The 27,690-nt window shown below is 37.9% G+C and overlaps 1 protein-coding gene across 2 annotated transcripts in view; it reads right to left on the bottom strand.

Moving 5' to 3' along the window:
• cntnap2a (contactin associated protein 2a) overlaps positions 1 to 27,690 on the bottom strand; it is a 294,552-nt gene that overhangs the window by 34,984 nt on the left and 231,878 nt on the right. For both annotated transcript variants that reach the window (XM_032552191.1, XM_032552192.1), the window contains exons 18-19: positions 10,909 to 11,079; positions 1,408 to 1,626 (exon numbers count right to left, since the gene is read on the bottom strand). In XM_032552191.1, the coding sequence (XP_032408082.1) occupies positions 1,408 to 1,626; positions 10,909 to 11,079 (390 nt within the window). The remainder of the gene's footprint in view (positions 1 to 1,407; positions 1,627 to 10,908; positions 11,080 to 27,690) is intronic.

The raw sequence follows: 27,690 nt of genomic DNA, 5'->3' as shown, positions 1-27,690 counted from the left end.
GCTTTAAACTTCTGAACAACCTCACCCCTGACCTTTCTGTCGGGCTTCTTGGTCTTCATTGTTGCTGTGTGATCACTAATGTTCTCTAACAAACCTCCAAGGATTTCACAGAACCTGTACTTATAGAGAGAATAAATTACACACCATTTAATTAGGTGACAGGAGTTTCTACTGAAACGTTTTTTAGGTTTATCAGAATAAAAGGGTCTGGATACACATTTGATTAAAATTTCAGGCTTTTTAGGGAAAAAGCAAAGAGAGAGATAAAGTTATGTAGCCTTTTTAGTCCAGTTTACGCCTGTGAGATTTGAGAAAAAGTTCAAGGGTATGATTACTTTTGCAAGCCAGTATATCTGCAGGTTGCACAGAGACAAAGCCTTTCTCAGTTCTTTCCATTTCAATAAATGTCACTGTGAGCAGAATGGGTTCCTGATAAGAAGATGATGTTCCAATCAGAGAAAACAATGATGAGAGGATGGAATTATATTACAAACGGGGATCAGGATTGTTAAGGCTATCACATCGGGATGCCTGATTGGAAATTTCAGCAATCTCTTCTGAGCAGAACTTTCTTTCCACGAGATAGTAGGAAGTCTCAAACTTGCCTCAGCACTTTTCCTTCTATTCGCAAATCCCTAAAACTCTCTCAGCCCTGAAGTTTGCTATGTAGAGCGCTGAAGGCTCAGCACAAAAGGCAAACTGAAGCAGAAGTCAAGTCGCAAGGTAAAAATAGGACAGATATTCTATTTTCTGTACTTATAGTGGGCTTAAAGCGTAGAACAGAGAAACAACAGAAGCAACCCAACTTTCTTCCTCCATCACTAAGGAAGAAGTTGCTCCGTCTAATAATCAAATAGTACAGATAGCCCCTCTTTGCAATGTTAATCCATAGCAATAGAAATGTGTACTTAAGGTATTAAAGTATTAATGAAACGACCTTTCTAAGAGAGTCAGTTTTGAATTTATTAAAACTCAGATCACTGAAATGGATGACTTTCCAAGGATGAGTGTGAGTCTACATATGTGCAAATGATTAAGCAAAACACATCGTTGTGTTTTTTGCGAGTGTCCTGGAGACTTTTAATTAGTGGTGGCTGTGGCTAAGCTGAACGGAACGTCTTAAAGAGCAGTAAAGCTGGCACATCTTTAATTTATGAATCATTCAGACGTTCTGAACGTGGTTGTCTCAATTGGAGGGCAGCATAAGTCCACATATAAACCTTTTTTTTTTAATAAGAATGGAAGACACAGAAGTTATTTTGTGTTATTCAAGTTCTAGACTATATGTCCTTTACAAAGGCAACAATAAGTGTTCAGAAAGCAATAAGATGTGTGCACAGCAGGCAGTCCTCTAGATGAAAACATGATTGTTAATTTTGTGAGTGTGCGCGCGCGTGTGTGTCGTACCGACGTAGAGCTGGCTGAACAGCTCTAGCCGTGTGTGGCCCTGTGCGGGCGCTAGCCGGGATGTCCGGTACACCTGGTCCACCTGGAGGACTGCTTCTTTGATGTTGCGCTCAGCCATCACACGATGCCACTGGTCGTCATTGAGGGGTGTGGATGAGTGCACAGTCAGCTCCACAGGTCCGTTGCCAACATCGAAAGAGAAGGAGACCACTGTGGGGGCTGGAGAAAAACAAAGAGAAACCTTAGTTTCAAGAGTAAAAGTGGTAACTGCCATGACAAAATACTGCAAAATGTTCAAGTCCAAAACTAGCTGTTCAGATATGGTCCAGTCGTCTGGTATAGACATCCAGTCAGTGATCTAATGCCTCACTTGGTTCAGGTCCATTTATTTGCCAGATATAGATTTCAATTTTGCACAACACGACTGCACACAGATCTGGACAGGGCCAATCCCACAGAACGTCAATTGGTGTCAAGACCTGTTGAATTTGCATATTAAGACGCCGTGCTGCAGATTTCACTGGTCCTGTGAGAGATGGCAAAGCCAGAGATTGAAAAGATAAACAGGAAATTGCAAAAAACCAAAACAAACAAAAAAAAAAACAACAAAAAAAAACTGCTTAAAGAAAAAGGAAAAAGATGCCAATTATACATTTTTTTTATTATTTCAGTAAGACTTGAGAAAGTTATTTTGTATACATAAGTTATGTAACTGAAGATTGCAGTTGTGTGGCAGTAATTAATTTACTAAAATTTAATTTGCTAATTGCTTGCAGCAGACCAAAAGGGGGCAGTGTTCTTCCTTGATGGGTGTACCTCAATGTAAATCATTCATTGATATTTCTGATTCTCTGTGTTTGAGTGATTGACCTTTCAACCTGTGCACTCCAGATGTTGCCATCCATCAGAGGAAAGGTTACCAAGGAACGACTATTTAGCTTTGACTTTATAAGTATCTACACATTGTGTGTAACAGAGAACAAACACCACTTCCCCCCACATTTCCAACTGTATCTGAACCTGATGAAGTCATAGAAATAGTTCACAAACACCATCCACATTGCTTTGAAAGAGTATTTGTATTGTTTGAACTTTTACTTATTTTGGCATGTTACAACTACGGATGTGTTATTTTTTTTCAGTCACGTTCTACTTTGTGTTTTTTAAAGATAAAAGAATTGCACTTTTAATGAAACAAATTGCTTTTTGTTTTTAACACTGCATTTTTTGTTTTTGAACAAACAGCTTTGCCACACCTGTTAATCACAGATACAGTTCTTAAATTCAACTCGCCCTTGATGGGTTTGTGGGCGTGTGTGTGTGTGTAAACCATAAAAGTTTTTTGCAGGCAGGATCAGCTATTTGCAGTAAAATCTTTATTTATTCACTGCCACTGTTATTTGTCACTGCACACAGATTGTTCCCGGACATCATTGTCCGCTTCGTGAGAGTTTACAGGTGCTACAGATTCCTGATGCTTCTAGCAAAACCTTGGCACTCAGCGTTGCATTAGTTTTTTTTCAGTGGTTTGTGAAATTGCAAGTGTTAAAAGTTCTGGACTTTGATTCCCTGTTTGAATCTTTTGGTATTCTTGGTTCTTTTTCTTCAATTTTATGCTGTTTCACCATCGCTTACTGCGAGGCGTAGACGCAGACTGATGATGTCATTCCCTTATGCGTTTTTGTATAAGAAACGCACATTTCGATGAATAGCAATGAGTTTGAGTAGATGCATGTGGTATCAAACAGACACCACCATGTTGATAATAATATCAGTGTATCCCAAGTTACAAGGACTATTTTCAATAAAATATATTGGAATTTCATGTGGTGGGCCTACCTGTTTTAGCACATTAAAATGTTTTACTATAAACCACTCAGTTGCAGTTCTGAACCAAGGTTATCAGCTACTAAATAGCTAAATTTTAAAAGCTGTGTTTTGTTTTATTTTTCAGTGGTATCAGATTCAAAGGGTCTAAATGTATATGCATGCTACAAATACAAATCATTAAATACACAATTAATTAAAAATACCTTATAGTTTGAGGTTGTAATGTGACAAAATGTTGTCAGGTGTGAAAGCCTGTAACAGCTTTACATTTTTTTAAACTCTAAAACATTTGACTTGCTAATTCTCTGAATGCTTGTCTCAGCGAAATGTTAAGACTTTTTACTTGATAACTTGAAGCAACAACAAAAGAATTAAACACATTTTTCTTTTGCTTCTAGAGAGCCAATTTTCCTCCTGTGAATTAAAATTGACTTGACTTCTTTCCAAATTTTGGAAATACTGTGAGACTTATGCATTCGGGGTGCCATATTGTTGCTTCTGGCGTCGATGTACTGCGCCATACTGATGATTAATCGCTCCATGTTGTGCTGGCTCATTTTTGCTCTATTTGCCTGTGTATTTCAGAGGATAATTTTGTGTATTAATCAATAGGGAAATGAACTTTCTTCTTTTGTTTTGCCCAATCAATATTCCTGGCCTTTTCCTCCTTTTCATATCGCTCTCATCTAATTATATCTTTTATCATACAGTTATTTCTTCCAGTGTTTGGCCTTGCATCCTTTTCACAACAAATTTAGTCTCTCCAGAGTTTTATATTCTTTCAGTTTACTCATCTTCCTCTTACTTTGCTTTTTAGTACTTCTTGCTCTTACAGAATTCTCCATTTACCAGCGCCTTGACCGTTTCTTTCCTTCATCTGAATGCCGCTTCAATCCCTCTCGAAATTCTTAGCAGTTAGTTAATTTGCAGGCAAGCTTAGTAAAATAGACAATATAGCACTTTGTTGTAATTCCTTAGGAACGTCTCTTGTTCTGTTCTTAAGGTCAGACAACAGGACTTATTTAACACCACCTGCATTATCAAATAAATTCAAGGATAACCTAAGCAATCATACATGAGCCATTTAAATTATCACAGAGCAGGAAACAAGCAGGTGACTCGTTAATCTTTCTATAATCTCCTGTATTTTACTGCAGCAGGTATTGCAGAAATTTTTTTTCTAGTCAATTAAGGGCAATGGGAATAGAGAGAAGTTCTCATCATGTGTTCACCTGGCATTCCAACTACCGGTACCTTTACACAGACAAAGAAGTTGTTCTTTTGTACAACTTCTTAATTATTGTTGCACAAAACCATCTCCACCCACCAACAGCCCCAGCTTGCATGCAAACGTTAAAACAAGCTTCCCAACTGGATAACGTCTTATAACTCACAGTGACTTGCACGCTACAAAGCATTTTAAATGACTCATGATTTATTTAAATATTTTCTTTCCCAGGTGATATGCACTGGAATTGTTTTATCCATGACTAAGCAGAATCGAAGCAGACTTGCTTCGATTCTGCAAAACATTTCCTGGCTCTGTTTTATAATCAACCTTTCCAGAAGTGTTTCTAAGAAACCATTGTCGGTTCACCAAACTCCCCGTCCACATTTCCAGCGTTTACAAGTGACAGTGCCTAAAATTAACAGGAATATAATTTCCGATCACCCTTAATATAATCAAATGAGGAAAATTAGTCCATGGTTCTCAATCGGCTTTAATCATTGTTTTTATTTCAATGCGTACAAACCTTGACATTGATGTGCTTGTCTCCGTCTAAAGCTAAATCTATGCTTAGTCTCTGTGGAGTTTCTGCTACTATTATGTGACAAGTGCTGCTTTAGAACTGTGACAAACCGCGTTAACTGTGCGCCTCATCTGTCTGTCTGATACCCCCACTCTGCTTCACCTCTCCGGCTCCTTTGGTGTCTCCTCTGTGCGTTGTGCCTGTTATACTCCTTATCTTTTGTGCCTCTGCTTTTAGAAAGAGTCGATTTAAATGACAGTCCTCGTTTGATTTTCTTTGATTTGTCGAACAAAGCTCTTATTTGGAGTGTTGCACGCACGTAAACCTGAAGATCTACTGCACCTCACCAAAAGGCGAACAAAGAGGGATTGTCGTGGTTAGCAGATTTGGGCAGTTTGAGTGTTTGATTTGAAATATTGGTATTGTTAAGTGTTCTATTGTTCATATTTTGATGACAAAAGCATCTGTGAACCCTGAGCAAGTCAACCTTGCATATTAACGTCCCTTACCTTTCAACTAATTTAAGCTCAAGACTGAGACAGTTGTAGTTCCTTCTTGACTCATCTGCTGTCGCGGCAACAGGACGTTTCCCTTCCTGCACCTCTTCCAGGTTGACATGCACCTGCTTCCTTGCTTCCCCCCCCCCCCCCATTACAGACAAAGCTTTGAATATACGCAGCCTACCTGCTGGTATATGGCAAGAATGAAAAGCCTGTAACTTGGATCCATTCTCTCTTTCTCTTGCACGATCTCAGTGTGTGTGTGCCATGTACTGTGAAGAACATCTGTTGTTTCAATGTCATACATGCACAACCCCCCCACCTCCATAATTATGGATGTGTGGGATTTACCTCCATGATGACAGCTGCTGATTGCTGCTTAAAATTTAAGTTTATGCGTTAAACATTTACAATATATGGCATTTGACAGCCTTTAGTTCACAGAATTAATGATGTCTGTATCCTCAAACAAGCCTGGAAGGTAGAGAGGTGTGATGCATTAAACAGGGAGAAAATGACAATCACATAGACCCCAGCGGAAACATAGCTTCAACAATTCTGTATAATAATGCTCATTTATGTGTGCGTATGGGTGTCTGTGATCTACAAGTTTTATTCTGGTGGGAATAAAAATAAAAACCTCCTGATAGTACAGAGTTTGTCTCATCTATTTGTGTAGATGAGAGAGATGTCAGAAGGTAATTGTGTGCGTGAATGCAATTTTCCATTCCTGTGTGTTTTTATACATGCTTGTTGCCCCGTATGTGTCTTTTTTGTGTGTGTGTGTGTGTTTGTTTCTTGAGATTTAGGTTTGTATTTATCTTTTCAAACAAAGGCTAAAAGAGCCAAGTTTTAAATTATGCAGTAGCATGGCACAATCGATGGATGATAAATCGCAAAAGAGACCGTGGATGACTTTGAGTAAAAGCAGCACTGCTTGTGTGGGAATGGCTGCGTGCACTCGTGTGTTTGTCTAATGTAAAGTTCAGTCTAGCTGTTCGTTTGTTTTTCAGGCAGCTGGTAGTGTATTATCTGTTTGATCTCTTTTCTGTTGCGCTTATTAAATCTTAGTTTTTGTCTTATTCGGTTTGTTAGTCTTTCACTTTTTCCCAACCTGCAAAAGACACTAAACAATCAAAGGATGGAAACCCTGCTTTTCTGAAAGCTAAATTCCAAGTGCAACAACAAACCCCGATACAGCAGTGACAAAAGTAACATTTAGGTTTGAGTAAGAGAATTTACTGAACCAAAATGATCCCTCAGCTCCAACTTTTCTAATTTTGCTGCAGAAGTAAAACTCCGTTTTGCCATCAAAGCACAGAATGATGGCTGTTTCTTTGCAACTTATGACTCCATCTTTTGAAAGTATTAACATAACATTTCTAAACTTTTTTCCATCCCAAAACAATAGGATACATTAGATTTCTGCACTTAGTTCAGTAGTAAATGGAATCTATTTATGTGCAAAATAATCTCAGCATAAACATAGCTGTTCTGTGATCTGTTTCGTGTGCCTCAGGGGATTGCTAAAGAACAATTAGTGAGCATGACGAATGATGAATATCAAGGGACACACCAAAGAGGTCAAGGTTAAGTTTAAAGAAGTGTTACACTGTAAAAAAAGCTCTCACTATCTCACACTGCATTGTTAAAGCCATTATCAAAAAAAAATAAAAACATAAAAATTTAAGAAAGCATATGGCACAACTGCAAATCCACCAAGACATGAAACTGACATCAGCCAAGAAGAACATTAATCAGAGAAGAACCCAAAAAACCCCGAGCCTCTCTGGGGGAGCCATTGAGATACACAACTCAGGTGGGAGAATTTATTGACAGGACAGCTAATAGGGGAATAGTCCACAAATCTGGCATGTAGGGAAGAGTGGCAAAAAAAAGATAATATATTAAACAACAGGTATAAATGCTTTAGAAAGGAATGTTTTGTAAAGCAATCATTAATATTTCCAGAGAAAGCTGCACATCCTGATTTCAAACTTACAGTATTTTGTCTTCACTTGAAGAAGGCTATGACACAGTTTGCAAAACTGAGGTCGCCAGTAGGAAAGGACTTTTCTCTGCTGGATACTAAACTTAAATATAACCTCTGGGTAAGACAGACCATGAGGCCTCTTGAGAGCTGAAAAAAGTGGCATATGGCACATACTTTCCCTCAAGCCACAGAGAATTCAAAAAGTCAAGCACTTGTGTGTTTGGAGACCTTCCTGAATGTCCTCGCTTCTGTCACTAGTTCAGTTCTAAGTAAGTCTTCAGCATTTCCTCGCAAAAAATGATTATGTATCCACCCTTCAGTGTAAAGATTAAAAAAGGAATATGACTTTGAGCCTGCTGAGGTGAAAGTAATGTGTATTTTCTTTTTGAAAAAAAAAAAAAAAGGTTTTGTGAGCGTATCAGTAAATGTGTGTTTCAGTGCTTTGAGCCCCTGCAATGGCAAAGCCGTGCTAGTCTAGTTTAATGCTGCCATTTCATGCCCTCTCTGGATTGCAGCAGATAGAGTTTTGCACCAGCAAGAGGGCAGAGATTATGTGTGTGTCTGTGAGCGCAAGTGTGCATATGAGCCGTTTTGTGACTGTGTGTCTAAACGTGTGCTGCGGGGCAAAATGCAAGATGATAGCAACGGAGGGAAGAGAAAAAAAATCAATGTGGGGGCATTTTGAAAGCCTCGAGAGAGATATATGTACACACCCATACACACGCACACACACGCACTGCAGCTGTGACAGGCTGACTTACTGTCATTGTGTTTTATGTACGCGGTGGGAAGACATGCACCAAGCCAGAGTAGCATTTTCTCACACGGTTTGTGTTTATAAAATTAAAAATATGCATGAAACAAGTGTTTGACTTGTGGACAAATTAGAAAAAAAGGTTTTGGACCATATGTGCTAAAAGCTCCCCAACAGATATCATTATTTGGTGAAAAGGGTTCAGACTAACCTTTAACAGATTTTTTTTTTTTAATTTCTATTTCTTACAACATGAGCTTTGCATAAATTTCCCCACACTGTCTGGAAATGGTCAGCAAGCAACTCTGACCCAAATGTTCAAATCCTCCTAAAGCACAAAAAACATGCAATTAACCACTAATCGACTTCCCCGCTGTGCCACGACACAGTCTCACAATACAGCTCTGTGATTAATTTGAAAAGGTTTTAAAAACGCCTGATGAGAACGGTTCCACTATGGGAGCAGGGAATTTAATCTAAACCACTGAAACAGATCATAGGAGCTCAGAGCGTGACATGTCAGCCATAAGACTCTGGGAGGACTTGATGGATGAGAAATGCGACCTTCTTTGTGTCGTTTAAAAATGCATCTCCTCTCTTTCACGTTCTCTTCTATTTCGGTTATTGTTTGATGGGTTTGTGTTCGGAGGTCCAGCCGAATAAAGCGACGACGTTCTGAGAAGATAAAAAGCAACGATCAATCAAGACTTAGGAACTACTGACAGGTATTTGAGATTATTGGGATGCAATGTTTCTACATGAATCCACATGTCCATCACATTACTGGGAAATAGGATGTCTTCCTACAGTCCATATACGCACACCAAGTTTTTTAATATTAAAAAAAAGAACATAAAAATAATCCTTTTCGTTCCACTTTACAGTTATGTGCTTACTGTGTAGATCTTTGTGGTCTTCACACAAAAAAAACACACTAAAGTGTGAAAATTTTAGTATAAATACAATTTTTACTTTGACCTTACGTCAACCTTTTAAAGTACTATTGTTTTCATTCTCCAATACATCTTTGGACCAACATATGATATTAATTACAGGTAGATAAAATAATTTTGCCTGTCTAATTTGGGCTAAACCGTGGCACAGTTTTTCACCTTGCCGCCTTGCAGCAAAGGACTGCGTGGTGGCGCAGTTGTTAGAACTGTTGCCTTGCAGCAAGAAGGTCCTGTATTTGAATCCCAGCCTGGGGTCTTGTTGGATAAAGTTTGGATGTTCTCTCTAGGTATTCTGGTTACCTCCCACTTGACTGGTTGCTCTAACTTGCCCTTAGGAGGGAATGTTTGCATGCCTGGTTGTTTGGCCTGTTTGTTTCCATGTTGCCCTATGATGAAATGGCAACAAGGGTAAAGCCCACCTACTACCCTAGTACTGTTGGAGATAGGTACCAGGACTTTGTAAGGATAGGACAGTGTAAACAATGAATGGGTGATGTCTAACAGCTGTTTTTAAAGTTTGTTTGTTTTCAGAAGCTATCATTTAAATTTGTTTATTGTAGATTTATGTTTATGTCTCTTTCAGCACCGAAACATCCCAATTGCTCTTTTCTGGTTACTTTCTGTTTGACGTAAAAATGTGCTTCTCTTCCCTTCGGTCCATTTATTTTCTCAGCTGTTTTACTGAACAAAGTGCAGACAGGTCCACTTTAGATTTTTGTGCAACCTTGCTTTTTCCTAATCATAGAGCTCTGGTCCCACAGCAGAAAGCTACATCGTACTTTGCTAGATATACGCTTTTCCACCTGGTCACAGATGTTGGACAAAGTAACGTTTTTGGATCGGTGAGAGTTCATTCACAGCACTGGAGGGAAAAAATAAAAAATAAAAATCGACAACCAATTTGATCGTGCCAGGTTAAGAAAGTGGAAGTTTGCAGATAAGATATCTGCAGGTTAACTCTTTAATAAGCCATCTGGTTATTGACAATAACTTGACCTCTTGAGAACTACAGCATGTCAAACAGAACTTCATACAAAAGCTTCAGTCGTCTTTATTGTTTCTCTCAGGCTGAGAGTGTCTACTTAGCAAAAACCTTGTAAAACTAAGGATGCTTTCTGCATGGAACTACTTTGGTCTCTTTAAAGTGTCATGCAGGAAGTAAACACAAAGACTCTAAGAATAAACTCTGTTCACCGACAGCTCTAAATCAACCATATTGTTTGGCTTTTGTGTACGTGGACGTCTGCATGTGTGCTGTGATTATTTTCCCTTCAGATTGAAATGCTCCTCTTCACACGAAATTATGTTTTTTCAGAGATGGAAAAATGAAAAGAGGACAGACAGCAAAGGTGTGTGAATGTATGAACAAGGACTTGTGTTATGTCATCCCTAAAAATGGGTGATTTGGTTAAATAGCGCTTTATAATGGACATAATTATTGTGCACACCAATTACCTTAAATAAATGATTGCTCTCTCCCGCAATCACACAAAGCGTGTGCTATAATCAGGAAGGCAAATGGTTGCTCCTGGTGTATGTGTGCACGTGTGCGCTTGCATAAAACCTTTGTGATGGTGGGGATGTGTGTGTAATACGGCGTGCGCCAAACACTGTCTGCCACTTGGCTGGATAAAGATTAGTCTCAAGGATATAGAAAAAGAAAGGCAAACGCAAAGAAATTACTCTTCTGCACTCGCAGTGCATCTCAAAAGCATCTTACATTTGAGCTCCAGGCGGATAAAGTCAGTGTTGCCCAGATTTTCCAGAAAGACGCCGTAGGGAGCGCTCGTCTTGAAATAGAAGGAGATGTCAGCGCTGGTCTCTCCCTGAAAGGTGGCAAAATGCAGGTAGGATGATGGGGTGGTGAATGATGCTGCATTCCAGTAGTTATCTGTGGGGGAAAAAAAATAAGAGACAAGTTTGAGAGATAATTCTCTGTAGTAGCTGCTCTAAGCTTCATGAAGTCTGTGAAAAATTCTTTCTGATTTGACAAGCAATGTAGAATTTATTTCTTTTTAAATAGCTAAAATAACCATTTTAATTTAAGAATCATCCTTGTTTTTTGTTTCCCACATGTCATTTCATATCTCCTTTTTATAATGGTATTACTCCTTACTATTCTATTTCTATTCTGAGGCTTTGACATAGCCTTCAATTTTGTGCAGCTTCAATAGAATTTGAAACTAAGGTGATCATATAAAAAAAAAGCTTTCAGCTTTCTAAATCAGGTCCCGAAAAGACAAAATATAGTGCGCAGGCGGGAGATTTCAGGATTTGCAATAAGTTTTCCAATGACTTTTGAATAAAAGGAAACCAAGGGCAACTAATGAAGACAAAGTAGCGGCACTTTGAACAGCTGCTGATGAACTATCAGACTGTGGTTGATGAAGTGACTCTGCTGTCTGCTCTTCCCTCTGTCTCGCCCCCATCACTCAAGGAAGATGAAGAGTATTGGGGAAACAGTAGGGGCAGAGGAGAGCGCATGCTGAGGAGAGACGACATGAGAAGTGGTAAGAGGGCCCGGCATGGGTGAGAGGATCGAATATTGAAGACAGGATGGACAATAGGGGAGGAAAGTCATGGAGAGGGCAGGTGATGTTAGAAAACGAAAAGCTTGGGGGCTTGTGAAGGGCAACAAGAGGAAAAAGTGAAGGCGGTTGCGTTATCAGCTAACGGCTCTTAGATGCCTGAGTGTTTTTGACCCACACCTGGAAATAGCTGTGTGCAGGACTGGAGAGAAGAGTCTGCCCCTACGTCACTGCAACTAGCAGTAAACTTGATTTTCCACAAATCTTCATTTATACCAAAACACTAAATATCTAATTGCCTGAATATATTTTCTTATATCTAAGTAAAACCTCCAAACACACCAAGACAAAATCTGAGCGGAAGCATAGGAGATCATTAAACAAACAAACAAAAAAAGAAGCTAAAAGATTCATGTCAGCTCTGCAGCAGAGATCCACAGCTGAGTTGGAATGAGCTATCGACATGACAACGTACGCATACTCTACAAATGTGGCCCTTATGGAGAAGTGGCAAACATAAACGCATTGCTAAATGAAAGGCGATAGAAAGTTAATTTTGGAGTTTGGCACAAGTCATGTAGGGGAGATAGCAAACATGGGAAAGACTCCAGACTTGAGACAAAAAAGGCACATTTGGCCAACGTGCAAAATGCTATGTGTGATGGAAAAACTAACACTGTGCTTCACCCTGAATGCACCTGAAATGTGTTGGTGGCAACATTGAGCCATGAGAGGCTTTTCAACAGCAGGGTCATAAAAGCTGGTCATAACTGATAGAAAGATATATGAAGCTTATTACAAGGCAATACGTAAATAAAATATATGAGAAGTTATATATTCATGAGACTGAAGCAGCAGGAAAACAACCCCAAGACTTACAACTGGAGCAACAATTGAGAGGGTTTAGAGCTAAGTATTATGTTTTAGAACCGTACAAGTGGCTGTTCACATGCATCTTCTATCCCATCCAACAGAGATAAGCCGCTCTATGAAGATGAATGAGGAAAGCTTTCAGTCTCTGGATGTGCAAAACTAGTAGAGAAATATAAGTGTGCAGCTATGATGGCAGTGAAATGTAATTCTGCAAGGCATCGACAAGGAAAAGGAATACAAATGCAGAAAACACTTTTTGTTTTAATAATTGTGAAAAAATCTGGAAAGCCCTCTGATTTTCCCACCACTTCAAAACTGTGTTTGTGTTGGTTTATAACAATTCCAATGAACTACAGAAACATTTAAGGTTGTAACCTCCACAAATTGAATGACTACTCGTCCTCTTGCACATAGACCTTTCTGAATATTGCATGAGTTTGTATACTTGTGAGCGCAGGTTTTCAACAGTGCTTGTGTGTCTCCTGCTTCTGTGTGATAAACATTCCCCCGATGACAGACCTGTGCTCCACCCCTCTCCTTCATGCTGCACACCCCTTTCACCAGAGGCAAGGACTGATAGCAGCCAAGCTCCCGCTTACACACGCAGACATGCACAGACAACAGCATGCTGATGCTGTGTTTGTGATAAGTGTTTGAAGTTGAAATATTGTTTTTTTTTTTTATTGGAGGCACAGCCAGTTACTAAACAGGGCCAATTCAGGACCTAACCCGAAGACGCCTGCCTTGGAGAAAAGAAGCAAATAATGATGTATGTACTTTGCTATTCTGAAATCAATGAGATCAAAAACGTAGGAAGCAGCGTAGTTAGCTCTAAAAACATTAACAACCAGTAATAACTTGTCGGTAATTATGAAATGCACAACTATAATGACACATTTTTACAAAATAATCAGTAACAGAGCAAAAGTGTCCCAATGTAATTCCCCACACAACAGTTTTTTTTTTTACACTTCCGCCAACTTCAGGGCTAGAATACCATTTTCATGTCTGATTGGATTATCGTTTGTGTGTACTGAGACAGAAAAGACACTTGGATACAGAACTGTTGTTGAAGGAGGGGGAGGAAACGGGACGAAAGAAGAAGACAAGTGGGAGGAGAGTGAAACTGCTCAAAAGCGATTCATGGGGCGAGGACCAAAGAAGAACAAAAGAATCAAAGAGCTGACAGAGAACCAGAGTTGGAGAGAAATCAGTGCTGGAGGAAAAAGCCAAATGATGAACCTCTGACTGCTCTTGTGCCAGAATCACAGATGTAACTGTTTGGCCAGGCACTGCGGCACATTCATCCCTTCCATATTGAGATATTTACCAAACAAATTTCTTGAACACTTTGGAAAAAAATAAAAATATTTGCTTGTTGAATATGATTCCAAATATCCATCATACAAAGTAAGGCTTTATAAACAGAATGCCACACTGACAGGAGAAAACAAGCTTTTAATGGCAGGCATGTCAATTTTAATTGATAAAATCTTAAAAACTAATTGGGTTTCTTTGATTTCTCTGATGTATGGTAATAACATCTATGTCACAAACATAAATGCTCTTTTAAAAAGAAGCTATTGATGATGTCTACTGTTTTATAAACCCATTTCTAGAAATTATTTCTCAAGGTAATGCAAAGCATGAAATTTCCTTTGATCAAATCTTTTTTCTGGTGCCCTTCGGCTATTTGAGGTTTGTTCATTATAGTCTGAGTTTTACCTTCAATTTGTCTGTGGTTTATGTTGTCAAACTGATCAATTGTTAAAGCTGCCCTTATTATAGGCACACATTACTGCAAAATAGATACTATTTTATTTTACAAGGATGTGTGTGGATACTTTGAGGACTCAAAACGTTTCTTTTGAGAGATAAAAAAAAAAAAAAAAGCTCTCAACAAACTGTGTAAAGCCCTAGCAGTAAATGGGAAATCACAGAGATGCCAGGATATAAATTTGGGTAAGAATAAACATCCATCTTACTGAAAAATCCAAACTAATTTAGCCACATTTGCAAAGTGTCGTGCTCCGATTTCAGCTGCTTTCTTTCAGTCAGGATCTATAAGTCCTGAGCTAAGGTGAGGTTTTAAAAAACTTTACTTTGTCTTCACCCAAACAGACCAGAGAACAGACTCCTAATCTATCTATTCCTCTCTTGCTGTCTTACTATCACTCACAAACAAAATACCAAGACACTTTCTGCTACCCTAACTCCTTCACACATTCTGACACAGACAGCTCTGATTGTACCCAAGAGAAGGGGAGCAACATCCTTTCCTGCTTACCACCTAATGAACACCACAATTCCATGTTGTTTTCTTAGATCCCTGGAGTCATTAAGCGAAGCACTGTGTCACACAAGCACAGAAAACAGCTGCTGACCTCGAGCAGAAAGGGACCTGTATCAAAAGACAAAACCCCAGCCCAGTGAACTGTGGCGAATGACACAATGTGAAATAGAGTTCGAGTTGAAGTCAGGGTCTGGAAGCCAAGTGGATGATTCATCTGCTGGGGCTTAACCAGATGGGTCACATGCCAGTGCCAACAGATGGTAAGGATGACTGACTGCACCCGCCGCAGGTCATTACCATGGACACTTTAAAGCAGACAAACTACGATGGGTAAAATTAAGTACACGAGCTATCACATTAGAATTACAAATACTGTACTTGTACTTAGAGAGTTTGAGAGACTGTCGCTGTGGCGATGCGAAAAAGCATTTGCTCCTTTAAAGATTTCTTCTGGTATTGATGATATGCCAAACTTTTTCAGATTGCAAAAGACTTTTTAATATCAGTCAAAGACAACTAAGAAAGATAAAAAGAGATGTATTAAAATTAAAATTTATGAGGCAAAATGTATACAATTTATAATTGCCCTTTAAACCTGAAACAGGTTGTGCGACTCTCAGCGGGAACAACTGCCATCGAACATTTGCCATAAAGGGTAATGACTGGCGAAATCCTGGTCCACTGTTTGAATTAATTGAGATATATTGGAGGGTTTTCAGGCATGGTTTGGCCCACTAGAAGCCCTTGTCACACTTGGATTCAACTTAGACTTTAATTTGGCTTCTTAAAAAACTTTTTTATTTTGTTTGAGCCATTCAGAGGTGAACTTATTGGTGTGCTTCAAGCTCACTATCCGGCTACATAAATTAAATGGAGTTGAGCTTAAGGTCACAAACTGTTGTCAGGGCACTCTTGGAGTGATTGTGGGAGGTTGATCAGGAAACAACGGCTCCCGGTACTATTTCCTGGAGTCTCAAAGCCTTAGAAATTTGCTTTGTGAACCCTTTTCTGATTGATAGAAGTTTATTTTTTTATCTTTCTTTAGATTGAGGTATAATGTATTCAATTTAAGGTCTTTTAGCCTATGTCTTGTTGCTAAATTGAATTCTGGAACAACAGTGTCTGTTTCTGATTATGTGTCAGTGTGCGTGTGTGTCTGGTGAGTGTTGAGGTGTCATTAATTGTCATAATTTAAAACCTCCCTTTTAATATTAACATTTCTTAGATCACTTGGAACATATCCGTGTGACAACAAAAGCAAAAGCAGAATAAATATCTGAAGGGGCAAATTTTTATTTTTAAAAGTGTTTGTGCTTCACATGAACTCTTTAGCATGTTGTTGGAAATGAATTTCCCTTTTTTTTGTTGCTGAAAAAGAAAACAAACAAGCACCATGGCATCTAATCTAAGTTTTTCAATTACTTCTTATTTTTTTCACGCCACATACTTCAGAAGTTGCTTCAGAAAGTATTCATCAAAGTACCAAGAATAGTCTCGTCTATGCAAGGTGCCCCTAAGGGCACGGCTCAGGAAGGGCTGTTGAAAACACTCACACCTATGTATAGTTCCTCAAAGCGCTCAATGCTGGCAAGTCAAGCATTCTTCCTCAATCATTTTTTAATTTCCACTGAGACCTGTTTTTCATCTCATTTGTGTAATTGAGCCATCTGTGGCCTGTCATTTTATGGTCTGGGTATGGCATATGCAGGGTAAATGTAGCATTTGAATGTTCACGTAATTAGTTTGTGCCTGTCATTTGAGACCCTTATCAGTCTTTCTTTGTAATTAAGTTGCTTGTCACACATTTTTAGCGCTAAACTCTCAGAGCTCAAAGTTGCACCAATGGAGAAATTACTTAACGCAAAGAGAGCAGAGACCCCTTCAGATATCTTCTTCACAGCAATTTTAGTAATCTGCAAATAGATGTAGTATCTGTAATTTTCATAATTATATATGATTGAATAAGTTTGAGATAGATTCGTTCCATTTAATCAGGTAGGATTGTTCAGATTGAATTAAACTTTTCATAAGAGATGCAAGAGCCGGTTCTAGTTATTGAAACTTCTAGCCATAAAAAAGCAAAAAAATATGAGCAACAATACATCATTGAAACAATCAGTGAAATACATTTTGTCAGGAGTGATGAATGAACACAGTTGTAATGCGATTTGCAGCTCTTCTCAGGTAAACATGAAACAGCAAAGTTAGGCCAAGATTAGAACGTGCACATGACTGCAGTTAAAAGATTTACGCACGTTTGTCTGTGGTGGAGCTTTGACAGCAGAGCATTTTCAAATCACTGGCTGATTATTGCTTCTTGTCATATACTGTGAATTTGATTAGTAGGGCTCATAGCTCATAAAATGTGATGCAACATAAAGAACGGGATATAGAAGTACAGTAATGATGATAAATGACAGAGCAGAATAGCTGAGATCAGGTGCTAATACTAAAGTTATAAAGCAATACTTTTATAGTGAAAGAAAGACAGATAGCCTATAACTCATTACAGGTTAATAATCTAAGATTGAAAAGTTATACATAAATCATGAATGCCAGCCTCTTGTTAAGGAATACTCCCAAATGGTAGCTTAAGTCTGAAAAGTGAAATAAAGATGAGCTAGACGGTGGATTAGAGCTGAGCTTAATGCCTCCTCTATAGTTGTATTTCCATCTGTAGGTGCAACCTTGAGTGCCTCTGCAAATGAAAGAATTTATGGCGGAAATAAAAGTAAACTCAACGCATTCCTTATTCTTCACACATCTTTAGTCATAAAGGGATAGCATAGAGCTTTTGAAGAGGTTTTATGTAAAGTTTTTTATAAGTTATAGTTCTTTTACCCGGAAAGGTAAGATGTGATATTTTTGGCAAGTCTGTGGAAACCTGATGACAGAATGCTAGAAGGCTAACGGCTAGTCAGACAGTGCCATTTTACATAAGTTAAACAAATGAAATAAAAATCTATCCATGTCAGAGGACATTGCATTTCTACACATTGTTAAGTTTGCTGCTTTATCCTCACCTCTGGCTAAAAGTGCAAAATCTTAATTTTTGAAATTTATCATTAAAGTAAAACTAGGATGGTAAACTTTTAATTGGTCCAAGGGACCAATTTAGCTCTGCTTTGTGTGTCAACATAAGAAATTGATTTAGCAGTAACACCTCACTACAGGGATCAGGACCAGTTCCACAGGGGCACTGGCACCTATTGCCCCTGTCTAGAACTGCCCATGCTGAGGTTTATCACCATGGTTACTTGTGTTGGAAATCTAACCTACTCAGATTAATCAATACCCTGAAAGCATTGCCGCTCAACTATTACTTCTATGAGAAAATGAAAAAAAGCAAAAAGATGAACACAGCTTTTTGAACAGCTTTGACATTTGTGACCTTGTGAGTTTCACTACAACATCTTACTTTCACCAGAAAATCTTTGTGAGAGATGGCAAGTCAAGCAGAACTTTATTGTCATCTCAGCCATATACAAAAGAAATATTAATATGTTAGCAAAAATGAAGCTTATGTATCTAAAGCAGAGATTAAGTTTGTTCATGTTACACAATTAGACTATTAGAAACTAAAATTGTTTTTCATTGAAAATGTCCTACTTAAAGGACATAATTATCATTTGAAGAATGTCTGAGCACACAGCACATTGCAAACTGCTATGCATTGTGTCTGTATGTTTATGTTCCTAGTTATGCTTATCAGTAGAAACTTGTGCAATTCTTTAAAATAATTATGCAAACACAACTTTTGTAGATCATTTAGCACAACGAGGATGCAAAATAATAGGGATTTAGACTGAGTTAAGATTAAGATTTTTCATAATCTTCAATAGGTGGCACCTTTAGCGTTCAATACACAATAAAGTCCAATGACAAAATGCTAATTTATTCATGTTTTACTGCGAATTCAATTATCATGTTAATCCGGTAATGGACTGGTCATTGCATTACAAATCCACACAGTTATATCCAGAGTTTAACCAAATAAGCAACTTATTTTGAAGCACTACTTTAGACTGATCTTTAATTTTAGCAATGGCTTAGATCCTTCAAAGAAAGCTCAGAAATGTTGTACCTCCTTCAGAACACTGATGAAGCACTGGACTGTATCATCTGCTTTGAGTCCGCGCAACTGACAGTCTAATGTAAAATCCCACAGCTTGCTCCGCTCTTCGCAGACTAAGAGCAGACTGATAAGTCACTGCAAGTAAGCCGGATTGATAAATTCAGCAGTCTCAGTACCTGCCACCAAAATGTTTTATTTAACTTTCTTTATGTACTGTATTTTGTGTCTATCTCGATTGCACTCACTGCTACAAAATTAGTCCAATAAAGTTCTTGATTTATTGTCTTTGGGAACAAATACATATGTTTCCATATATGTTTCATTCAAAAGTGGAATTTTGCTATGTTTTCTACTTGGTAGCTTCTTAAGACTTGATTACTCTTTTTCTATTCAACTGATTCCTGAATCAAAAAACAATATTTCCCTAAAGCCCCGAAAGTATTCCAGTGAAAGTGCGTTTTTTCTTACAGATGTCTTAAAGCAGACATGTTTTGATCAGAGTTGAACACTGCCTCTTGAATACCTGAACAGGTAATCAGGTTTAGACATGCAGCATACAGCTTGCTATGTAACTGTTAAAAACAAGCTGTGTGTGTCACCTCGAAATGACAGCTTCTTAATTATCAGCAGGTCTGCTCGGATGTGACTCGGCACTAATTTGGATGCCCCTGGGGCTCTGCCTCCGTTCTTATCAGAAAGAGAAAATACATATAATGACCGTGATTAAAGAAGTGGAGATTACCATCAGCTTTACTTCTTATTTACAAGCAGATTCTCCTCTCCCCCTCAGTTTCTTTCTAGATATTCAGAAACATTACGACTTGTAGATTCTGCCACTCTTCAAATTGTATCATTTCTGCTCTGATTTTCAACTTGTTTTGTAATGTCACTTTTGCTTTTTTAGTGCATCATTGAAGACTGAGATGTGGCTAAACTTTTTAGTTTAACATTCTTTTCCAGTTTTCAAAGCAACTGAGTTTAAGTTATGAATACACATACACAATTTCCCCGAAGACAATAAAAATCAAATCTTTGCATTCTTATGCATAAACCAGAAGTAATTCAACATGACAAGCTTGATCTGTATGTAGTGTGCCCGCCATCTTTAGATTTACAGTTAACAGAAGCGTTTATCACACAATGTAGTTCTGGTTAAAAACATTTCTCTTTCACTGTGAGTTAAGATGTCTCTTTTGCGCTTTTGTCCAAATTCCTAAACTCGTTATGCTAATAGTGTACAATCTTGATTCAGTTTTATTTATTTCATAACAGACTCATTCTTAGTTTACTAATATCACTCTTTATTAAATACAAATTTAAAATAATTGACCTCCATGTTTTTAAGTTATTGGAACACATTGTTGGATTAATATTAATTACAGTACAGTTAATTACCTCTGCCTTATTATCAGTGACCCCAAAGTATGCTTTCACTAGTGGTCATTTGCAATGTTGGAAATGTCTTAAAGCATGTTCATGTCATCATTATGGCAGAATATGTAAAGGCTGCTTTGCTCCATTTGCTGCCTTTTTATTTATTTTTCCTTACATCTCTATCAATTAAAATGTCCAAACCCTTTCAACATCAATGAAGGAAACTAATTTCTCTTTGTCTGCCCGTGACTATATAAGCTTCCATTAAACTAGCCTGGAAGATGGGATTCATTAATGCTGCGGCATGTACAGGCACACACATGCACACGCGGATGCACAGAAAATAGTTCCTCTCTCAAGGCTGCAACACACAAAAAAGACAAGAACAAAGACACACAGGCCACCTCACTGAAACGTTCCCCGTCTGCTCAAGACATTAGTCATTTACATATGAAAACCCATTATAGCAGCAGCCAATCGTCATTGCTCTTATTGAGACAGAGGTCCATCCACAGTATGAAAAGCATCAATCATCAAAGAAATACCTATTCACGTGTGAAATTTTTAATATATATTTAATATGCCTTAATGGACCAATGTATAATGTATGCTTCAGTGTCTCTGCCAGGGCCATGGTAAAAAGAAAAAGAAAAAAAAAAGAGTCATCTTCATTGAAAACTTTGTTAATTTGGTCACTCACTATGAAAGAGGATGACTGTTCATCTGTTACACACAAAGACTCATACAGGGGTAACTAAGTAAGACAAAGAGAACATGGCTTCCTCTGAGGGACAGAAAGATTCATCTTTTATAATTGTGTTTGCCACATTACTATATGATACACTCCTACACACACAAACAGATGTGACATCATGGGTCATTAAATCATTGTTTGTTGGATTGTTGGCAGCTCTGTGATGAAGGGACATTAGTGAGACTGGCACCAGGTTGTTGATGAGGGGACCATAATCAGCGCGACACCAGGGAGGAGGAGCGGCAGGTGGTCTGTCATGTTGGGCAACCTTGACAGAACCAGGCCACTTCCTGTCTCCTGAATGAATGGGTAAAATGACTGATCAAGACAGAAATGAGTGAAAAATTAAAGACAAAAGAAAAGCCATATCTACAGTGAGCTAGATTCTTTTAAACGCAGAACCTTTTTGCTATAGGCCTAGCTCTATCCTATTATCCCTAGCACTGTGAAAAATGAGCAACCAATGGACTTCTTTATGAAGCATTATTGCATTGAACACGGCTGGTACTAAAGATTCATGGTCCTTTTTTTCTTTAAAGGATATTACTCCCCCTTGGAATATGCTAAATAGTAGAAATAGAGTTGTATTGCTCTTTTTTTTGTTTTCCTTTTGTATGTGGAAAAAAAGAAAACATAAAGTGAAGAGAAAAGCCAAATATGTGTGTGGCCAATACATTTCAAAATCTGAATAAAATTAGGTGTGCTGCATATGAAGGAAAACATGCTTTTGCCTTTTACTGTATAGTTGCAGAAAGTTTTGGGTTGAGTTTACAATCCAGAAGTATAAAAGAACATTTACAACCAGTCCATTACATGCCGAATAATAATAATAAAAAAGTACCTTTTCAGTTGATACCAGTTTTCAGAGTGGCTTCACAAAAAGGCAAAAATGTTTCATTTGATGGTAGATGCCTCAAACAAGAAGATGTTTTTCTGAGAAAGGATATTGACATTTTTCCAATCTGACACGCATTAGTCTCTTGAAGCTCCATGTTAACTTGACACAAATGGTGTTGCTCACGTTAAAAACACATTTACTGAAAACAAACATCCCCTTTGTTACGAGAGCTGCAGCGTTAATTTCCCAGAGACTACAAGACAAAAAAAAAAAATCTTCTGCTTGGCCCGAACGCTGCCACTTGTCAATTGATTTGGGAATCTCTGTCAACAGTCAGCCCACATTAAACATCTCCAACTCCATCAGGCGGTACCACAGGGACCTCTAAAAGCTGTGCGCTTGATTGCTTTTCACACTGTTAACACAAATCGTGCGTTTCCATATTTAGATAATCTAATCAATAAATGTACACATGATGTCATAGTATTGGGACTCTTTATAGAAATGATAAAACAATGGATAGAGAGGAAGTTAGTTACATAACTTAGAATCGAAGATAACAATGTGGTGATCAGAATGAAAAATATGATTAAGCAATACTGCACCAAAAGGAAGTATTTTGCAGAACATAGTGAGGGGACCTGAAAAGCTTATTGTATGTGTTTATGCCTCAGTTCTGAATTGTTTCAGAGCTGCTGCAGGAATGTGTCTCCACAGCGTTAAAATGTTGATCAGCTGTCAAGGTAATGCAGTTCATGCCACAGGACAGATTTTATATTTTGTCTGTTTTGTGGTTGTTTTTATCTATTTGCGTTTTGAACTTCTATTACACTCGTCTTTTGAATTATTTCAGAGAGAAACGGTCTCATTTTACAATGAAATGACATTAAGTTAAACTGATTAATTTGATATTTCTCTAGAAGTGTAGCCCATATACCTATAATACAATTTCCACCACAAGCCGATGCATTTTTAAAGGCAGGGGCTAAATAGAAGATCAGAAACTTTTCAGTTGGCTGCTCCCAAAAGACTTTGAAACACCATAAAAACTTTAAGAAGCTTCAAGACACAGTAAAACAACCCTTGTTTGGTGAGAAACTGATCAATACCACAGCTCTGAAGGAACTGTGAGTGTCTTTCAGCTGACCCAAAGTCTAACAGAGAGGAGAATGTCAACACTGATTACAAGGAGAGGAGAAACAAAAGTGTTTCATCTATCTCTCAGTCAGTGTGAGCGTTCTGCAGTATTGAAATCAGAAAAGGAGAAAAGAGAAATGGCTTCTACATAAACTTGAGCAGACTATAATGATGTGGCAGATGAATGGTTAGTTAGGAGTTAGTGGGAAAAATCCAGAGAGTATATTTACCTACTTATGATCACTATCGCACCAAACACACATATATAGAAATATTTCTCTGCAAATAAACGTGAGGCAAGAATTGCTCTGAATAATTTGCACTGAGAGTGTGAGCAATGTTATTTTAGCACTGAGGTGCAATCTTCGGATGAACAGGGGTATGTTGGTTTTCTTTCCTTATCGTTTATTAAATAAATTGTCAAACCATTAACAGTGCAGTCACCGAAACCTAAACTTTTGAAAACATTGCAGAAAGCTTTATAGTTCACTTTATAGGTGCACAAGAAAACTAGATAAAATATCCTACTAAGACCCCTCCGACGTGAAGGCTGCACCAAAACATAAATAATATGGCAAAATATGGATGCTTTCAGGAGGGTCTTGGAAAGGTCTTCTGGGCAAATCAACTACATACCCATTACACAAAGTGTTTTGCAAGTAAAAATGCAGTGGAGAGACATGAAAAGCAGCATTTCTGGGTCCTGGGTGCTGTGTAGAGTCTGGTAGCAGGAGAGGCAGGTTTTCAATGAGGGGTTGCTCTACGTCCTTGTGTAGCTTTTGTCATTAGAGAGTTTGAAACATTACTGGTCTTCCCAGTCATATTCCAAGGCTGCAGCCTTGTGATGCCTATGTTTCACTGGCAAAACTCCAATTAAAATATTATTACTCTTCTATAACTGTAGCTGTAATTTGCATCTCATACTCCAATTTCTTTGGCTTCATACAAAAAGGTCTCGCTAAGCAGCTGATTTGAATAATTCACAATTTCCATGTCAGTATATCTAATTTTGTTTACTTTTGTTGCCATCTTAGCAGACGTTTAGTACCTTATCATTTGTAGTAACTTGTGTGCACTTTAACCAAGTTGTTTTTTTTATTATTTTGGTGCAGAGCTACCATAAAACTAGAGAGTAAACAGGTTTTTTCAAAGGGTTTGGTTCATTTGTGAAAGTGAACCACACTGACTGAAAATATAACACACATTGCAATCTTGGTCCTCCATTGAACCGAGTCTACAAGACTATCGGGTGTGAAAACGCCAAGAGGAATTCCTTACTACGTGTTGTTAGTGTGATGAGACTCCCGACAAAAGAAGAAACGTCAGGATCTGAAAAAAGATTGAGATTGCTACTGAGAGCAGATGAGGTATTATTTTAGGTTTTAGAAATGACTATACATAGATCCATTATTTTACAATTGGCAACAATTTCAATACCTAACATGCCTGTCTTTCCATCCTTGATTTAATAGTCAAATGCACAAGTAACATGCTCAGCAATTTGAAAGAATAGAACATGCCAGGTCAGTATTGGATTTAATTATAATCACCATAACCCCTGTCCTTTGTCCATACTATTAGAGTTACTAAATATGGAGCAGCTACATGCAATAATACTCAGAGTTAATTTCCTCTTTCAATCTTTGAAAGAGGAAGGTGTAGGTAGGAAGAAATAATTTTATTTAAAGTAGGTTTTCCCACATTTTCTAACCTGTATTTGTTGTGAGAGAGTTTTTTTAATTTCATATATGACAGCTGATCTGGAAGACATGAAACAAATTCATACGAAACATCATGGGTTATAGGAATAAAATTAATCTTCTTACAGATAGAGAGCAGAATGGGCTATGCTCATGGTGGATTAATCTGCACCAGGTTAAAATCTCTGAGCAGGCAGCACACTCAGCAGTGCATAGCCCTCTGCACAGACACACGCTCAGTTGCATCCTCTAATGTTGATAAGCTGATGAAAATTTTGAATGAAAATTGTGTTTTCGAGAGATAGGATAAAAGCAAAAATCTCCTGCATACAAAAAAGAAGTTTAACAGGTTGCTTGGAGACATCATACCTGTGCCTGTTACATTACTGTAGGATGACAAGGAAAGAGTACTGAGATCTACATCTCTATGTCCTTTTGTCGCCCACTGTGTGAAATTAGGTACTGAATGCAAACTGAAGATTTTCCTCTAATATCTAGCATGTTCCAGAAAAGTTATTCAGACGTGTAGACATGTTTATACATTATTTCACTATTGTGTCGCTACTGATTTCAGTTTATAAATTTCTAAACTCAGATTCATTGAACAGAGGAGCTGATCAAGTTTGAGTGGTACAGTTGCTGCTCAACCCACCTCTAATTTGCAGTGGGATTAAAGTAGCAGGTATTGGTTCTGCCACGAAATGACTGAGAAACACAAAGTAGTAGCTTTTACAATTTGCTACATTTAACACTGCATGATTTGCTCAAGCAAAATCAAATACAACACAGTGTCTAAATGCCACAGTTCCATTAATTATTCTGCCTTAACTAACAGAATAAACACACCGTCTCTGGAACTTTATGTGCAAGTATTTTCTTTTGTGAAATAGCTACTGTGTTTAACTGCAGGTTTGAAAATCATTTAAAACAATCAAGTCAGGCAGTACCTCAAAGTAAAATGCAACAGTTTTCTTGCATTTTCTTAATCTGATCAAGACAAACCTTTTAGTTCTTCTCAATTAGACATTTGGCAACTTCAGCAGTGATGGTGTCATATGTTTACTGTAGCATGAAATATTTAAAAAATTGTCTACTAGTAACATATCCTGCTACTAAAAACCAAAACCATGTGTTTGGCACTCATTGAGTTAAACTATGTTTTTTTTTTTTATCACATGCTATTTGCCTAGTCAAGGCAATATATTTACTGACAATTTTCATAAAATTATAACATATGTGCCAAGCTCACATGTAGAATGAGAATACATTTTGCTCAACATATTCTACTACTTTGTAAAACGGCACAGGCATCGACTCTGCTCTGATAGACAACAGTTTAAAAAAAAAACAAAACAAAAAAAAACCTGCTGGAGTACCATTAACGGTTTCCCTTAGCACCGAATAACAAAAGTGGCATTTGCTCTCTCTGACTGCTTAAAAGCTGCACACAATATATGAAACGGTGATTTTTAATAAGAGCCATATCACAGTGACTGGGGCTGCTCTCTTCATTCAACCTTTGATGTGAACTTCACAAAGGTTATGCAGTCTCTCCAACCAGCTGAGAAATGACTTGAAAATGAAAGTGCTCCCTTCCACAGATGACTTGGAGAAACTCATTAACACACATATTGCTTCTCAATTAGGTCACTGTAACTGCAGTCCTTCAGCCTCGTTCAAAGGTCGCCTTTGCCCCAGAAACTAATCTATATGCGCTCACGCCGGCTTTGAAAATTTCTCCAAAGTTCATTCAAAGATCTGACTGATACCAGTATGCACAGCATGATTTATCTCTGGGTTACCTTTTGGAAAACTTTTTATGTATTCTGAACCAAAGTACATCAGATCCCTTCTGTCTCTTTCATGTCTTTCAACACAACGTCTCCAAAATAAAATGCAACTGAAATTTCTTTTGTTGGCTCTTGAAGACTGCTCATCTTTTCTCTGAAGACCTGACCAGAAAACTTAACTGGCCTCCACTAAACCGATACAAAATGTAGTTTAGCCTGAATAAGCTTAATAATGTCAGTGCCCATTGTTACTTGGGCATACTTTATGATATAGATCCAATGACATTTATGGCATCAGTTAGGCATTGAGCAAGGCCATCTTTCTGCACCCTCAAACGTTTTGAACAATTAAAAAGAATCTGATAGTTAGAAGCATTTCAGGTTTGCTAAGAAAACAGTGCAACAGCCCTTTAATTGAGAACTGGGAGTTATATCCTATTTTAGAGTCATTAACCAGTCATGGTGTATGGTGATATTCTCTCACAGTGCTTTTATTGTTCACAACATAGCGGTTGGGCACTCCCTACACTTCCTATTGAGTGGAGATGAAAATAGGCAATAAGAAACTCAGTCGGGGCCGGTGAAAGATAATTTCTTTTTTTTAGTTTTTTTTTTTTTTTTGAGTGCCCACAGCACCCCTAGGCTGTGTTGCCCTGAGCAGTGAGCTATATCTCTCACATTAAAAACATCCACTATACAGATTTCCTGTGAAAAGTTAGAATGACAATTTTAGGCGAGACAATCATTTTTACAATCAGTTCAATTGCAGATAAATGCTCATTTGCTTTTTTTTTTCCCCCCCCGAAGATTTCATGGTGATTTCTTCAAATTGCAACTCATTTTCTGTACACATTTAATATTCAAAGCTCTGATTGGAAATGTTGGCACCAGAAAAAGAAATCTAACATTAACATAAAAAAAGAGCAATCAAACTTTTCTCATAAAGCTTGCCAACTCATTTTATACAGCTCAACAAATAAAATTTGTTCAGAAGAAATCCATCAGTCCTGCAGCTCACAAACATCTTGCAAAATTATAAAATTGGCCCAACTGTTGGGCCAATATTCCTTATAAATCTGTTTTTGTTTTTTATCCAAATAGCTGTTCATCTATCATAAAAGCAGCCCACCGCTACTCAGC

This window comes from Xiphophorus hellerii, chromosome 21 (assembly GCF_003331165.1).
Source record: "Xiphophorus hellerii strain 12219 chromosome 21, Xiphophorus_hellerii-4.1, whole genome shotgun sequence".
Classification (NCBI taxonomy): domain Eukaryota; kingdom Metazoa; phylum Chordata; class Actinopteri; order Cyprinodontiformes; family Poeciliidae; genus Xiphophorus; species Xiphophorus hellerii.
This window is presented reverse-complemented; position numbering and strand designations above follow the sequence as displayed.